Here is a 17397-nt window from a genome sequence, read left to right as displayed (position 1 = left end):
GATATCCCTGTACAACTGGGCAAACAAACACCTATTTTTCTCAGCAGCAAGATCTGCAGCAGCACTCAGGCTTCCAGCTGACAAAGCATTCCCCCTCCCACCCCAAGACTTGGCTTTTTTTTAGAATATGAATCCTCCTGTTGAATTGGCCAATTTACAGATGCTGCAGGAGATGGAGTATCCAGGCAACACGGCTGAGGCTGCTGGGGCTGCTGGAGCAGGAAGCAAAGGAAATTGCTCAGTTGTACAGTTTTAAAGACTGAATTATCCTTAACATTTTATTTCCATAAGAGTAATCAGAAAATTAAAATTAACTAAAGACGTATCCTTCTGTAATTTTCCTGGCCTTACAATGGCAAGCTACCATATTTGCAAAAGGTCAGCATATAAAAACTATTTCAAATTTTGTCAGAAAATGGAACAGCGTTTCATTTAAACCAACTAACAACAGCCACACTTCCCAATTTTAACATTTGCTTCCCTTATTTAAAACCTGATAATATGCCTTTTAATGATTTTATTTGTGTACAATAGAATACATTTTATCTGTAACAAAACTGAGGATGCTTCTTTTCCCTCAAATAATTAATTCAGCTGATCTTTTTGTTATTTACAACCTAAGCTCTGGAATAATAGATCCCAGATTGAATACTCTGGTTTTCATGCACTAGCATTAAAATGGACTAACATTTAAATCCTTAATCAACATTTAAATATCATATTTGCAAAGGTCTTAAAATGCTTTAATATCACCTTTTATTGCTACACTGTAACCAGTGTACATGGAAAGAAATATTGCATAACTATTTGAACTGTATTACGTATTTCTTCCAGGAACAGAGCTGGCATCCTTCAATAAAATTTCCCTTTTCCTTGAGGAATTAATACAAAAATGCATGGCAAAAGCTGAGAGGACCAAGCTTCTCACAAGCAGTTGCAGAGCCTTCAGTGCATCATTTACTGAGTAAACGTGACCCCACCAGGCTTCAGACACACAAACATTACTTTTCTGTAATCACACAATAAAAGATTCTGCCAGCAAACTATCCCAAGAGCAAGTCCCTTTCTCTTTACTTAAAATGCAAAACATCATTTTAGAACTTCAAGCAAAAACAACATGTATTTTCTGTGAAGTTCAAATACACAAAAAAAAAAAAAGTGTGACATCAAAGGACTACTACACTGTGTGCTTTTTAGAAAACAAATAAATGGAAAAAGACACTAAACCCAGCAATAGATCAGTGTAGTCTACAGAAGAGAGCCTAAGGCAGTAGTAGCACAGTTGGGGATTATTTATCCATAAAGGTCTCATAGCTGATACATTTTTATAACAAACTCCACACCGCTCCCATGGCAGGGGCTTGGAATGAGAGGATCTCTGAGGTCCCTTCCTGCCCAAACCATTCCATGGCTCTGTAATTCCATCTCCTCCACCTCTGTCTGACTCCTTAAAGTCAGCAGAGGCCTCAGGGGACGTTTCTGCACCGGACTCTGGTCTGGATCCTACTTTGACCTCACCCCAAGTCAGATCCACACCCCCTCCAGCTCACAGTACCATACTTGTCTCATCTCCCACCTCCCAGCTTGTTTTTGTGGCAGTTTCAAAACATGTGCATATTGAACCTAAAATTTCAGTATTTGTTACTAAGCTTCTTATGATTACCATCAACACCTCTCAAAATGTCTTCAAGTATATGCTAATTAACCCAGCTAACTATAAATGATAGCAGTCTTCTGAAATCATTTTAGCATCTTCCAAAAAGTGTTTCTTCTCTCTCACATACAAACTCAGTGAAGAAACACTGCATATTTTTTACTTTTGACACTATAAATGTGAGCTACATAAGGAAAAAAAGTGTGGGATTAATTTCTTTCCCCCATAAGCAAATACTACAATGAATAGATTTTATAACATCATTAGAATAATTTTCTTGAGGAAAAAAGTATTCATTATTTGGTTCCCTCTGGAAGTTTGCATCCAGAACAATAAAAATGGTAACAATAATATTAATTGAAGTTTTAGATGGAAGAAATCTCCAAAGCATTTAATCCATTTGCTTATATTCATTCCACACTTATATATCACAATCCATAATTCACGAAACCCAAGCGTGACCTCAAGGCTACTTTGCATATCCATTAGAAGTCCACAGGGCTGTGGCATAATCTACTTAATTAATGAATTCCATCAGCTGAATGCCAAGTCAAATAAGAGCAGCCTGCATGTGAGCAGCTTGCTTATCTGATGTTGTAAGTCCAGAAAGCTTCAACAAGCCAGACTTTCCACCAGACATCCCAGCTCAAATGCACAGCAGCAAGAAACCCACAGCTCAAAGGCAGTGATTACAGATCCTGTCACACTCCCCATATAAATACGTTTACAATCAAGCTCTAAATTTACATCTCAAAGGAATATAAGCCTGACAGCCAAACACAGCAAATAACTTCCTGATGCTGAAGTAATGAATGTTCCACTCAAAACAATGGCTTAATTCTAGCTTAATTCAGTAAGGTCAGCTTTAACACATCTGGACAGAATGGTGCAGAGCCAACTCATTTAATCTTTCTTCTGCCCTAAATTAGGAGAAGAGATGCTCTTTTACATAAATTTTGTACTTGAGGAGACAAGGTCTTTCAGTGGCTGTGAGTGGTAAGGGATGTGTCATTTACACAGTGATGCTCTAATGCTTCACAAATCCGTGTGAGCCACGAGTGTTCCCCCTCTGGCCTCCCCAGAGTCTGACTGTGCCCTCTCGAGTGCTCCACTTGGTCATTCTGTGTCAAAGCCACACTACTTCCTTGTCTTCTATGGATAGTTTTTCTGACTCCAGGGCCTTCATGTTGTACTCCTTGCCTGAAACTGAATTTGAAACAGCTATAAAAGCTTTTCTGACAAATACAAAACTGAGGTCCCATGTGGCACACTAATATTGTGAAACACAGCTACTCATCTAACACTCACTTACAGTTAACATCTTTTCAATAAAGCTTTCTCATATACACTCTAACATGACAGATATTAAGAAAGATCAGAAGATCAGAGCCTTTAGGAACTCCAATAGAAATGTGGATCATATTTCTCTACTTAGTATTTCATGCTGAAAATAATCTCACCCCTTACAGCAGGTCATTAAAAATGTTATCATAGCTGTTAGCAGACAATTCATTTTCCATCTTCTTGGAAAAATTCTTTATGAAAAGAACTCCCACTTCACTCTGTGGCAGAGATAACTGAAGTTTGATCTCCTCTCTGCAGTCTCAGGAATGCACATCTAATTTCAGGAAGCTACTCAGTTTGCAGTGGGCACAAAGTGCTTCTGGGGTTAGGTACCTCTCAAGGAAATCCAACTCCTCCTTAGGGAGGTTGGACCAGACCCCTGGATGACACCTCTTGACAAAACAGGCATTTTGCTGGAAGCTGAAGTGTGAACACAGAAAAGGAGCAGCCAGTGTCTGGCCTCTTGGGCTGCCAGTGCACACAGATGGCTCGTGCCCAGTTTTTCATCCACCAGAACCCCCAAGTCCTCTGCAGGGCTGTTCTCAGTGATTCCTCCCAGTCTGTGCCCATGTCTGGGATTGCCCTGAGCCACGTGAACCTCTTGAACTTCTTGACCCTCTTGAGTTTCTCATGGATCCATTTTTCAAGCTGGACACAAATTTCTTGTCAGTCCAAACTTCCTGAGTGTGCACTCAATCCCACTGTCCATGTCAGGAATGAAGGGACTGGAGAGCACTGGTCCCAGAGCCTGAGGGACACCACTCACCATGGGCCTCCATGGACACAGAGCTACTGATCACCTCTGCAGCCATTCAGCCAATTCCTCACCCACTCAGCAGTCCACCTTTCCAATCCACATCTCTCCAGCTGGGAGTTAAGGATGCCATGAGGGACCCACCTGAAAGCCTTGCAGAACACCAGGTAGATGACACTGGTCAGGCATATTTGCCCTGAGTAAAGCTGTGCTGGCTGTCCTGGATCATCTCTTTGTCTTGCCCTTGCCTAAAAATTTCTTCCATGAAGATCTGCTCCATGATCCTCCCAGGCACCAAGGTGAAATGTACTTTCAGTGTGGCATTAACACCTCCAGCACAACAGAGTAAAGCCATTTGTGAGTCAAGAAATTACATTCTTGTTTTTTTGTTGTGGAATTAAAGACAGAGAAGATTCCATGCCATCCTGAAAAAAGGTATTTATGGTCCATCTATATTGCTTTGTGCACCTACTGTGCCTCTTTTCCTGAGTAATGTTTGCCAGGAGCACAACAGACAGCCCTCAGCCACTGGAATCTCCACAGCTGACACTGCTGAGGGGACAGCAGCATGAAGGAATAGATTTGCCCAGAGGGTTTGCTAACATATCTTAGTATTCTTTTAAGTATTCAGTACGTTCACTGGTAAGTCCTCTGTTGAAAAATCATCATCATCCTACTAAAAAGTACTTGCATCTAATCAAACAAGCCATGGCAGAGGTTGAGAAATTACATAACCACTGGGTTTTTCTACTGCTGTACACTATCATTCATCTGCATCAGTGAGTAGAATCTAAACAAAAAAGGAAGGTTCTGCCACAAAGAAGCAATTCAGATTATATTTGCAGCTCAAAGTGATTCAGGTGTGAAAAGTTTTCAGCAACCTACAAAGACATGATGTTAGACAAAAGCACTATACTGAAACAGAAAGGAAAATGATGTTTTAGTGGCAGTTAGACACAAATAACTAACTTGTGACAGATCTAAACAGAGAGAGGTAACTACAGGAAAGGAGTCCTTGTCAAGTAGCAAATGGTAGGACTTTCTGCTAACTTGTCTTTTAATAGTTAAATGCACTATTCCCATTTTTTACTGAATTTTGACACAAATCACTAAGGGAAAATTCTGATATCCTATATTTCTGAAAAGTAAAAGAAAAAAATAATATAAAATATAAATATCAATTTACTTATGGTAGTGCTGAACCGCCTAAGTCCTTTTTGTACTCAGATGAAGGGAAGCATGCTGAGCTGAAATGGATGAGATCATCTCAAACAATGCACTTACATTTTCAAAATGTAGAAATTTATCTAAGAGGAATGGCAACTTAAATATCCAACTAAATAGCTTTTTGCTTTTTAAAGAAATATGAAGAACTTACTCTGGTTTGAACTGGTAACATGTAATAGCTCTTGTTTCAAAGAAAATACTGTGCACCACTGATCCAGGGATTGGCTTTTTAAACCATGGCAATACACTATGGTATTCAATTCACAAATTGTTTCCTGAAGAGGAAAAAATGATTCTCAAGCAAAAAAAGAGCTTAGTAAAGACAAACTTCAAGGATTTTACCTGCTGGGCACCAACATGCAGTCGATGTCAGGTCTCTTTGTCTTGGGAATGGCATACAGAGGGTACCTATCACCGTGTCGAATCAGCACTTGAACTGACACCAGCTTAAAATAATGAGGGGCATGACCTAAAGTGAAGAAAGGGAAAACAAGAAATAAAAAATTTAACTGTATCCACTTTCTTTAAAAAAAAAAGTAGGTATGATTAGCTTGATAGCTTTGGTATTGCAATCGAAGAAAACACTCCTAGGAAATTACAATTTACCAACCCAAGAAAGATTTCACTTCAGATTGCAAGACAAGTTATACAAGACTAAGGTTCTTTGCATATCTCCACAGTACATCTGAAGTCCACCAACCACACAAAACACAACTCAAGCAACGAACTCTGTTAACACAATAAGGTTATTCCACTTTCATAATGCCTCTCTTCAGATCCCCATAATAATGATGGATTTTGCAGCATGTCTAATCTGGATCTTTCTGATATACCAGTTTGTGATTTATTTGATAACCATTAGTAGAATATGCTAATGAAAGACTTCATTCAAACTTGCTGCAGCTCCTGTGGAGTAAGGAATGTAAATATGCCTTCTAGCTGACCATGTCTAATGGCTTGTAATTCCAAAATTAATTACTTCTGTGGGGTTTTTCTTCCTGAATTGCAAGTCAACTGTTTGAAATGCAGCTGACATTAACAAGAATTACAATTCAAATATTAAATATCTATAGCCCTCCCAACCATTTCAGTTTTAGGCCTATACCTGACTATTGGCTGGACACAGAACAATTTCCAAAAATCAAGGCAACGAAGAGGATACAAAGGGAAGGGAAGAGCATGTTTTGAACGATTCAAGGTAATCCAGTGACCAGCTGGCATTTGCTCCACCTTCTCCAAGCAGCAACGAAGTGAATGCACGGAGTTACCATTTCCCATAAGAGCACAAAGCAGCCAGCAGGCACGCTGAGGTGTGCCCTCCCCAAGCTCACCCTCCATGCTGCGCTCAGCGACGGTGGGAACGTTGCAGTACACCTGGGCTTCATAGACGGGGTCGATGGCTGGCGGCTCCGTCAGCAAATCCGGCATTATTCGCTTCCGGCTCTTGGCGTTCAACCCATCCTCCCGGACAGGGGTTACTGGGATTAAATGCACTGAAAGACACAAAACATACACCATGCACCTTCTGGAGACTTTAGGGACATAGAGAATTATGGCTTTTATCATTATTTCTAAGTAATTATGCACAAAGACTATGGTTTTATGAAAGGATGTCTCTCAACAGTAAACAACTTCATTGAGATTTTTTGTTCCTGATTTACATAGCCCAGAAGAGCTCTTTGGCTAAGTCAATGCTTGGCTAAGACTTCAGGAACAGACCCAGATGTAGAACAACTCTGGGTTTTGCATTCTTCTTGAAACCACTTTTTCTATCAGTCTCTCAGCATGAATCACAGAAAAAGTGCCACAGTAAGTCTGGCTGTCCCTTATAATTTTAACTTAAAAACTGACATTGAAGGACATCAGCAAAAGACAGGGTGGTACAAACCACTGGGAAAACAAAGCAGTCAAGATTGAAGGACTGGATTATTCTTCATTTTCCTCACTAATCCCTGCCCTTACATTGCCACCTTGTCAACCTTAAACAGTCTGGCTTATCAAAAAAAAAAAAAAAAAAAAAGGCAAAAAAAACCCCCACAAAATATATTTCTTTGAATGAAAGTGAGGCTATCCAAAAAAATATGAAACACAAAGAAATGCCGTAAACTCACACAGAGAAGAAACTAACAGAAACACCACTGCTAAGTCTTCTGACATGTAGATGAAAGTTGAAACATATCTAAATGTAAGGCCAGAGTTGTAATGACCCTGCCTTAATGTGAGTGCATCAGCTAATTTATGAATCTTATCAGACTACACTTGTAATAACAAATGCATCTATTCTATTCTGTTTTCTGGAATTTTAATCAGAAGCTTTAGAGGTGAAAAAGAGGAGGAAAAGTGTTCATCTTTTTAGCCCCTTAGTCTTCTATCTTGAGAGAGAAAAAAAATAAAGAAAAGATGAGACAACAAATTACAAAGCAAAGCGTTACTAATTCTTCTGTGTCAGTTCCTCAGTTCCATCTTGACTCCCACTTCCAATTTCAGAGGTGAATGTGTTCCACAATAAATAGTTGTACAGATCAGGAAAACTAATGAAGACAGCAAACCAAAGCAAAACACACACAGATTTTACAAACACATAGCCAATAATAAACACAAACTCTTCCTTCTTACACTACAATACATTGCACTTCAAATATTTTCATGTGGTTACTCTTTGTCTGCCAAAACCAGAACCCAAGCATTTTCCACAGCCTTGCTAGTGCTGTTGACAAGGCCAATACCTGCCAAGTGCAGTGACATGAAACTTTTCATTAAGCTGTTTCAGATTTTGCTTTCAGTCGTGTTTGGTGAGACTATTAAACTGTAATTTTGACTTTGGACACTGATTGTGGAGCTCAGCTGCCATTTCAGCCTTTATCTGCCAGATTCAATTCTTAACTCCTTGCTTAGACTCACATGGTTGTGAGACATTGCAAGCCCCTGCCTAAGACCCTGGCAGTACCACAGAGCCTTGGCAATACCTACCAGAGGTTTGCAGTACCAAACCCAAGAATGTCATCCAACAGTGACTGGGCTCTGCAAACAAACAGCACTACAGACAGCACAAATGGCAAATTACAGGTACCTTCTATTGGCCAAGTGTCCAAGCCAGAAAAGGCTACAGCAACAACTCCCAGCTTTCTGCAACTGTTCTCTCTAGAGCAACCCATAAACAACACAGCTACTGCTCCCTAATGCCACACACACAGAGCTGGTTAAAGTACTCAAGAGGTCTTCTAGCTCAAGTCAGCTTAGACATTTTTGCATGTCTAAGGGGTGTTTCAGCAGACAGGGCAAACCATACCCCAACAGCAAAAACTCCAAGTTAACTCTGATCCTAAATTTTGGTTGGGAGATTTAAAAGCAAAATAAAGGTCATAGTTTTTTTCATCTAAGGCAGTTTTAACCACAAAAACCCTGAACAGATCCCATTTTTGTACTGAGACTATTAAGGGCAAAAGCTAACAGATGCATACAGCAGCTTTTAAAATCAAGTATCTATGACTCCTGAGGCCAAATACCTTGTTTGCAGAAAACAAGTCTCATTTCATTTATTCAAGCTAGTTGAATAAATACCATAACACTGCCAGACAAATTTAAGAATAAGGAAAAGCACTAAACCTTACAGAGAAGCATCTACTCTTTAAAATATTAAAATTAAAGCTGAATATTAAGAATAACATTGAATAATAAGAATAACATTGAACACTAAGAATAAAATATTAAAAATAACACCTGCAGGACTGCCACAATACATGTTTGCAATTTAAAAAGCAGTACAGCAGCTATGAGTACAACTTAAGACTATTTTGTGGACTAGAAATGAACTCAGAGATTAGAATATCAAGAATTCATATCATAGCTGGTAAAACTTGTACTTATGGTACAGTGAATATGCTTAGCTTATACAAGTGAAAAGAAAAGACACATGATAAGCAGTATTTGCTTTTAGCACACTGGAAATAACACATATTGGACGAAAATAATGACAATCAATCAAATTACCTACTCAAACACATTAGTCATCTATTTACTGTAACTAAATAGAAAAAGGAATTACATGAACTAGGCACCAGTCTCTGCAGTCTCCTAAATATCTCCACCAGGTGCATATACATTAAAATAACAAGTATTTCAGAGTTGGGGGAATGGGGATAGGAGGGATGAGGGGGACAACAGGGAAGAATGACAACACAAGACCAAGGAGAGATGAATCCCAGCTGGAGCTGCCTTCCCATAGCTCAGCACAGTCACCCTGAAGATCCCACCCAGCCACACTGGTCCTCCTCAGCCCTTGTTAAAGCTCCTCAGAAGCTGGAACATTGCTGCACTTTCAGAGCTTTGGGATGAGGATCCCAAGTAACACATCCTCCCTTTGTATTCCAGGTTGTTGAAACAACAGAGGTATTTTTCATGCTCTTAGTTGCTTCTCAATTATTTCCTCATCTTCTGGATTATTATTTCCTACAATTATTTCCTACCATTCCCTGGATATTATTAATGTCTCGTGTATTTATGATGTTCTTTCTTTTCTCCCTCCCTTCTCATTTCAAGTACTTGGCCTTCATGCTCCCTTGCTGTGCTCATTTATCCACTTCCCAGCTCTCCAGTCCTGCTTCACACACTCATCCTCTCCAGCTCCCTTTGCACACAAGGCTCAATTTGGTCCTTCATTTTTGTACTCCCTGTACCACACAGAGCAGTTCTCTAAAGCTCTTTGAAGAGCTGACTGTCTCTCTGTATCCAAGTATTTCCCTGCTGAAAGTCCTCCCCTGCAGTGTCAATGCCACCTCTGTCTCCCACGTGGGATTTCTGGTCCGTTTGTAAGGGGCAAAACTACAAACAGTATTGAACTGCTACAGCTCAGAGAGGAAAGGCAAAAATAAATAAAAATAAACTTTAAAAAGTCCCTTGCATGAAGCTGAAATTTGTTCTTTTTTTCCATATTCAGTTCTGCTCCTCCAGCTGTAAATCATTACAAGGTCAGAACACTGCTACACATTTTTCACATTGCTTTTTACAGCTTAGCAGTATTTTATGTGAATTTCTCTATTAGTTCACAGTAACATGCACTTGCCCAAAACAGAAGTCTGCCAGTATGCACACAGTCATACTTAAATCTATGATTAAGAGAGGTTTCAAGCTGAATTTTTCCACTGTTGTGCCTTTCAAAGCTCATGTTTCACTAGGACAGGAATACAACAATGTAAACCAGAAATGTAACAGATTATTTTGATGTGCATTTAGCACAGCCAGAGCAGTTAGTAAAATAGATCTGAAACATATTTCATCATCTAACTGGAAGCTTTGCCAACACTGAAACTATATAGAATATGGACATATTATTACAGAGGTAGCTTGACAACAGAAAGGGAAAGAGAACACATTTTATTTCCCAATATTCATAAACTTATTTTTATAACTAAAGAAGCTACATAAAAACTACTTTGAAACAATAATTTTGAAAAACTTATAGTGAGGAAAAAAAGTAGGAAGTTACAGAAACCATAAAAGGAAAGAGCTCAATGCAACTCTTCCCAGGGTCCCAGCAGGGTAAAACTGTTTGAAACATGGAGTACAACTAAATACATGGGCTGGCATCAGGCAAAAGTGAGACCTGATGGAAGTCAAACAGCAGCTGCTGCCTTGTGAGACAGAGAGGCTCTGGCCACACAGGATTACACCTATATACTGCTGTAGAATCACACCTTCAAGAATTCTTGCAGCTCCAAACTCAGATTATTTTTTTAAGTCAACACAATTCAAAAGAAATAAAATCCAAATTCTGATACTAAGTTTAATTAAAAAAAAAAACCTCCAGGAGCCTTTCTTTTAAATCACACCATAGAACCTGAAGACCACATTCTAAAATGAACTCAATAGCTTGACTAAGAAATGTTTAAGAAGAAACCCAGTGGCATCTTAAACACTTATTTCCAGTATACATTAATTAGGACCCATTTAAAGAGCAAAAAGTTAATTGTATGACTTCCATACTCCTTCCCCCACACCGAGATCCCGAATGCCCAATATATAAACCCCCAAATATGAGATAAGCAAGAGAGACCCAGAAGTGCTTTCAGTGGAATGATCATAACAATTCCTACACAGCAACTAATCCCCTCTGGAAAAACGTCAAGTTTACCAAATCAGCTGTTGTGCTCAGATGCCCAAGCAGGGAGCCAGATACACATTAGGGCTACAAAACTGACACAAATTTGACAAAATTCAGTATAGCAGAAAACCAAACACACAAAGTGCATTTCACACAGAAAGAACATCAAATAAAACACTAAATCACTTCTTTATCAATTTCTCTCCCTCCTGCAGTCCTACTTTCAGCTTGAGATATGAAAGGTAGCAACACTTTACCAAGAAGAAACATTTATGTATGGAAAGGAATCAAGAATATTTACCTAAAATCAGAAAGACAGGCAACAAAACCAGTTTCCATTGCTGTTTTCCCTTGTAGCTCCAAACAGCCTGAGAAGCAGCAGTACAAGTAGCCATGTTAGTCTCAATTTTCTGACTTAACAGAGAGCTGAAGTTTTCATCTTTTATAATACAGGAGGTTCTTTCAGCCCCATGCAAACATACTATTTAAAATAGTCCAACAGAAATGCAGGCACACAGCAGAAATGAAGAACAGCAAGCCCACTGTGAGTAACCTTATGCTGACGGGTAAAGAAAAGCAAACGCTCATGTTAGAGAGCACAAAAAGTTATTTATCCACTTCCACCTTTCCCCCCACCCCTTTTGCTCCTACCAGGGCAGTAACAAGGCTGCCTAGCACAGAGCAGAACACTCAGGCTTCTGAAAGTCTGGTGATGAATGTGGTTTTCACAGATTCATAGAAGCATTAAGTTTGGAAAAGGCTTCTGAGATCATTGAGTCCAATTGTTAACCCAGCACCACCATATTCACTACTAAAACCTGGCCCCAAATGCCACATCCACACATTTTCCCTCATATCCAGTCCCCTGGCACAACTTCAGGCAATTTCCTCTTGTCTGTCACTTGATGGGACTGGAAGAAGAGGCTGATTGGCACCTGGTTACAACCTCCTTTAGATTGTAGAGAGAGAGAAGGTCCCTCTGAGCCTCCTTTTGTCCAGGTCAAACATCCCAGCTCTTCTAGATGCTCTCTCCCTGAAAAAAAGGGAAGCTAGAATAGGTGTACTGTACAGAAGAACAACCCAAAAGAGGCAGGAATTCTTGAAAACAACTAAGGTGGGGAAAAAAAGGTGAAGAAACCATCTGGAAAAAATCTGAAAAACAATCTGGAAAAAACAGCTAAGGCACATATATGGGCTGAAGAGTACATTGTGCAACACTGAAGGTACACTGCCAGTGGAGCAATGAAGCAACCTGAGCACAGAGCTCTGACATCCTGTGACCCTGGGTATGACCCTGCAAGTCCCACGTCCGATCCCTGCAAGCCCCCAGGTGTGGTTCCAGAAAACCCCACCCTCATCCCCAGGCTGCATCCCCCAGGATCAGTTTTAGAGCTCTGCCTTGGACTGCAAATGCACATTTGGGTATTGATGAAGTTCACACGTGCCTGTGTGACACACAACCCACCTTTCTCATTTTCTGCTTTTGCATTGCTAAACAAAAGGCTTTGACTGGCTCAAAGGTAAGATCTGTATTAATAGCAAGGGCCTTCATCCATAATGCACAAGGCCACCATCACTAATGTGCTGTATTTGAATGGTGAGTAATCACCCAAACAAGAAAAGGCTTCTTAACCTCACACTGGTCAAACTATCAAGTGCTATTCAAAAAGATAACCATAAAGGTCTTTTGAAAGGCTTTCTAAGCCTGTGAACACAAGTTTCTAACTTTAGATTTAGTATTTATATAAAGTATAAATGGAGCCACTAAACTTTTATTGTCTTTTAGTTTATTAGAATGTGTAGCTTCAGTAACAAATAAAAACCCTAGTAATTTTTACTTTAAATCAAACCTCTTGCCCTACAGAACCTGAAGAGGACTTTTTTTTAAAGTACGATCTATGCACACTGAACCTACAAAGTGACAATCTTCAGTGTCTTTTCAGTCTCAATCCCTTAACTACTTTTTTCACCACAACCAAGCACTTGCCCTTCCATTTCCTCCACTCTTGCTGTGTCTCCTGCCTGTTGAGGAGCAAGGGGAGAAGGGGTCCCTCAAGCACAGATGTGCTCATGGGCAGCCAGAGCCCTCCTTGGATTCCAGAACAGGCTCCAAGCTTCAAGCTTTTCTTCCAACAGTGCTGCTAAATTCCCTGAGCACAATACAGAGAAAAAGAGTGAAAGGAGCTATGGGGGAGGCAGATAACAAAGAGAAAAACAGTGGGGAATGGAGGAGGGTACACACTTAAATTTAACCTGGAATAGCAACAACGAAATGCTCTGCTTTAACAAACCCCTGAGAAGATAAAGGCTCCTTGGAGTGCAAATTCTCCACAATATTTCAACCTAACAATTGTGTGCATTCCAAGGTGACACAGGTACAACTTTCAGAGTGCAGCTGTGGCAGGGCAGCAGAGGGAAACCCTTCCCTCCTCACACACCTGAAATGTTACCTGCCCAAACTCTGAAAATGGGTGATTCAACACAATTCGTCTGCTCTAGGAGAGAACAGGCAGGAACTTCCAAGCTCATGGGATTGAGCAGCCAAATGGGAGCAAACAGAGACTACAGATCCCCTCTGAGTTTCCAAGAGTTTGCAAACACTCAGCACCAGTCTGAGTTATGGGCTGACATGTGCCCAGACACATACACCTATTTAACCCACTCGATTTTGTGACTGCTGCTGCTGTTTTTCCTTCTGTAAAAGAAACCATAGTAATATAGAGACTTTTCAAGCAGTTCTTACAGCACAATCCTATTGCCAGCAGCCTACATGTCACATTCTAGGACAAACTTCAAAAAACATTCACAAAGAGTATTTAGGTGTAGCAAACAAGTAATGAATAAATAATGAATAAATATGCCTTTCATGGCAGTTTTTCTAATCAAAAGTGCTGAAAAATGCTTGCTACAGCAGCCTCGAACACCTGCACTTCACACTGCAGAGCCACACTTCTGCTGTGGCCTTCAGCACAGCATATTTTGACACCAGAAATTAAAATCCACTAGAACAGTTCTATTGATCCCATCAAATAAACATGGGCATCTCTCTTCCTACAGCAAAAAAAAAAAAATTACCTTGGAAGACCATGAGAAATGCTGCAACAGACTAGTGAAACACAACATCGTATTTCAAATTCTTACAGAGAAATTTTAACCTGTCATGAGAAATTGATTAAATTCACACAGCTGGGGAGTTGGATGCACGAGGAGGGTGTGTGTCCATTTTGGTGCACTCATCTTTGTTGGGTACATTTCTGCATTACAGCAGAAAAATGCTGCTTTTAAAATTCTGTTAAGTGCTATGTTTATATTTCCTCATGTAGTTCCTCAAACTACATCTTCAGTTTCATAGTGACAATACAGAAGTAACAGTTCCATTTCCTCCCCCAATGACTTCTTGTGATTTAATCAAGAAAAGAGGTGGATTTCCCTTTTCTTTTAGCCTTGCAGACTCAGTCACCACAGAGCCTGAAGCATCAGGTCCCTTCCTGCCCTTCTGCACCTGGAGAACTCGGCTACAGCCACTCTCCATCCGAAACAGGCTGGGGATGGGAGCAGGGCAGCCAACACGAGGAACCACTCTCCTCCAACTGGAAAAATACCCAGGGGAAATTTGAAATTAAAATGCTCTTTGTCTGTTTAAAGTGGAGGAAATAGAAGTTTTCTGAAGCATCTGAAAATGGGAACTCAGGGAAACTAGGAGGCTGCAGATGTAGCTCAGCTAACCCCATGGAAGTCAGATCTGATGAAGGGGGAACAAGTGTGAGCTCTATTTAGATTTTTAATGTGCGGGTTTTGAAGAAAATCACAGACATTAGGACATAAGGAAAAAAAACTTAACAAGACTTAACACTGCTCTTCTGCCACACACAAACAAAGTGGAAGCCTACACATACACCCCAGTATGAGTTTTCTCACCACAATCCCTGCTTTCTGTCCAGAACAATAATATAATTGCAGCTACAACTTGTAAATGCATCTTAGTTTTTCTAATCAATCCTGGTGTCATTTTCTTAAATGAAATGCAACCAAAAGCTTTTTCTTCAGCCTAATGCCACCTGAGTTTTCAGCCTTCTTAGTTTTCAGATCCCTAAAGTTTTCCACTGGAGATGCAAATGTTCCTATGGACAACTGAGAGCTACTATAAATAGGCTGCTCTCCTCAGCTGTTTTTCACAGAGTTGGACAGAAATAGCCAACCCTCCTACCCCTTTCCAGGAGTGGGGCAAAGCCTGCTTGTCTGCCTGTTTTCTGGCTCACAAGCTGTGAACTCTCTTTAAAGGTTTTCCTTATTTTGGGCCAAGTGCCAAAAGCAGCCCTTGCCCACAGTGCCATAGCTCACAGGTACTGACCCAGGGCCTTATTCCATATCAGAGTCAGAGCAAAAAAACAGATTTCAGTACTTGTGTGATCATGTTCAAAGGTAAACAGAACAAACTACACACAACCACCATGCCTGGTAGCTTACCAGCTTTAAACACCAGTATTGCAAGAGCACAGGTTTCTTATTTCCAGCTGCAGTAGCTGCATGGCTAGCAGATTTTTTTTTACAAGGTCACAATCTGACTTACATGAGGAAAAGGAATATGTTAAGAAAATCCTTTTTGCACCAAACACAACATGGCAGGCCGTGCACTCTTGTGTTTGAGATCTCATTTAAGCAGATACATTAAATTATACAATGTGCGCTTGCATTTATTAAGTCCAGATGCGGCTCTGAAAAGAGCTTTATCATTTTAGGGGTTCCCCCCCACCCCCCATTGTTTTTCACTGGACAATTCAGAAGGGCATATGGCACTACTTAAACAGCTTCCAGGATTTTCAGCCTGACAGCAATAACACAGCAATGCCGACTGCAAATCTGAGCCTTTTCAACCTCTAGAGATGAAAATCATTTTCCACTTCTCCTCCCAAAGTGAAAAATTACTTGCTGTATTTTATCATATTTTCCTTCTACACTGAAACTCTACAATGTTCACCAGCAAACAGATTTAAATTTTAATCAGATTTATATTTTCATCGAATTAATATACTAATTTATTCAAAAGAAATCCATATGCACGCTAAAGCTTTTCTTTCCCAGCATGTCACTAATTACCCCATTGCTTGGCTCTGCACTGGGTCTGGGGGAGTAGAGGAGGTTCCTACAAGACACCCAGACAATCAGACACATTTGCTGCTCTACAAACACATTGCTCAAGTCACATCTTGCTCCTTCTCCAGGTTGTTGAGTGACAAGATGCAAGAGGAGCCCAGCAGAGCTGTCACTGACAGTTACACTGGCCCTGGCCCACCACAGCCTCGCTGGGACTCCCAAAAGAGAAGGGCAACAAACACCATAAACCAGCACGCTCTGGAGAAGTCCCTCCTATTGCTGGGAGCTGCCACATCTCATCATGCTGTGAGAAGACTTCAGCTGTACCAAATCAGTGTCCTGAGGGCCACCAAACAAGGCTTAAACACACAAAGACTGAACACGGGGGAATTGTGGCCTGAGCACGATTTTTACAAATACAGTAGATCCAGGAACTGCTGCTTATGCAACAAGATTCATGAGCACTGCAGTAAGATTTTAAAGCACTGTCCTGCTTCTGTCTACAGAACTCAGCAACAGCTAAATGAACTAATCCAAATGAATTGTCCTGGAACAGATTTTCAAAACAGCTTTTATCAGCTGTGTTCAGAAACAGCTGGCAGCTCTTCCCATTTCCACGTATTGTCCCAAAATAAAGATCAACTGCTCTACACTGATATACACTGCCCTGAGAGCCTCTGCCATCCTTTTCCAGGGGTGGGGACCTTTGCTTTTAGACTGAGGTTTGTTTGGTTTTGTTTTTTTCTTTCCTTTTGTCTTGTATGGTTCACACAAATACTGGAGTGGGAAGCTGTGCAGCAGCAATTGCAACATGACTGAAAAAAAAAGATGCTTGGCAGATTTCACACATGAACTGAACACCAACATAGCAGCCAAGAAGACTCAGCACAGCAGAAGAACACATAGCAAAATGTATTTTCTCAGGAACATGGGCTACAAATCCCCAGGCTTCAGTGACCCTTTCTTCTACAGCAGCTGGGCATGATACACAAATTATGCCCCACAAAGCAGAGTTCAAGATAGTTCAAGAGTTGCTCCTGTTCTGTTACCCAGCAATCTGCTGCTGACATGAGCTCCCTACAGCTGAAGCCCTGTGAGTGCTCCCTGCACACAGGGCAAACATGCACTAGTCTTCTTTATCATCCTGGATGCCTCCTTGCCTTAGGGTTCTCCCCAAATTCAGAATGGGGAGGCTCAGTCTCCTCAGACTCATCCCAAATTATT

The 17397-nt window shown here is 40.6% G+C and overlaps 1 protein-coding gene across 5 annotated transcripts in view; it reads right to left on the bottom strand.

The window, feature by feature from the left end:
* PXYLP1 (2-phosphoxylose phosphatase 1) overlaps window positions 1-17397 on the bottom strand; it is a 65873-nt gene that overhangs the window by 6251 nt on the left and 42225 nt on the right. For 2 of the 5 annotated variants that reach the window (XM_021553705.2, XM_021553704.2), the window contains exons 3-6: window positions 12015-12112; window positions 11381-11447; window positions 6311-6472; window positions 5322-5448 (exon numbers count right to left, since the gene is read on the bottom strand). In XM_021553705.2, coding sequence (XP_021409380.1) covers window positions 5322-5448; window positions 6311-6472; window positions 11381-11447; window positions 12015-12112 — 454 coding nt within the window. Of the gene's footprint in view, window positions 1-5321; window positions 5449-6310; window positions 6473-11380; window positions 11448-12014; window positions 12113-17397 lie in introns of those variants that run through there. The other 3 variants (XM_021553706.2, XM_021553709.2, XM_021553707.2) reach the window with 2 other exon arrangements.

Source organism: Lonchura striata, chromosome 10 (genome assembly GCF_046129695.1).
Source record: "Lonchura striata isolate bLonStr1 chromosome 10, bLonStr1.mat, whole genome shotgun sequence".
Lineage (NCBI taxonomy): Eukaryota > Metazoa > Chordata > Aves > Passeriformes > Estrildidae > Lonchura > Lonchura striata.
The sequence above is the reverse complement of the archived record's forward strand: the minus strand, read 5'-3'. Positions and strand labels throughout refer to the sequence as shown.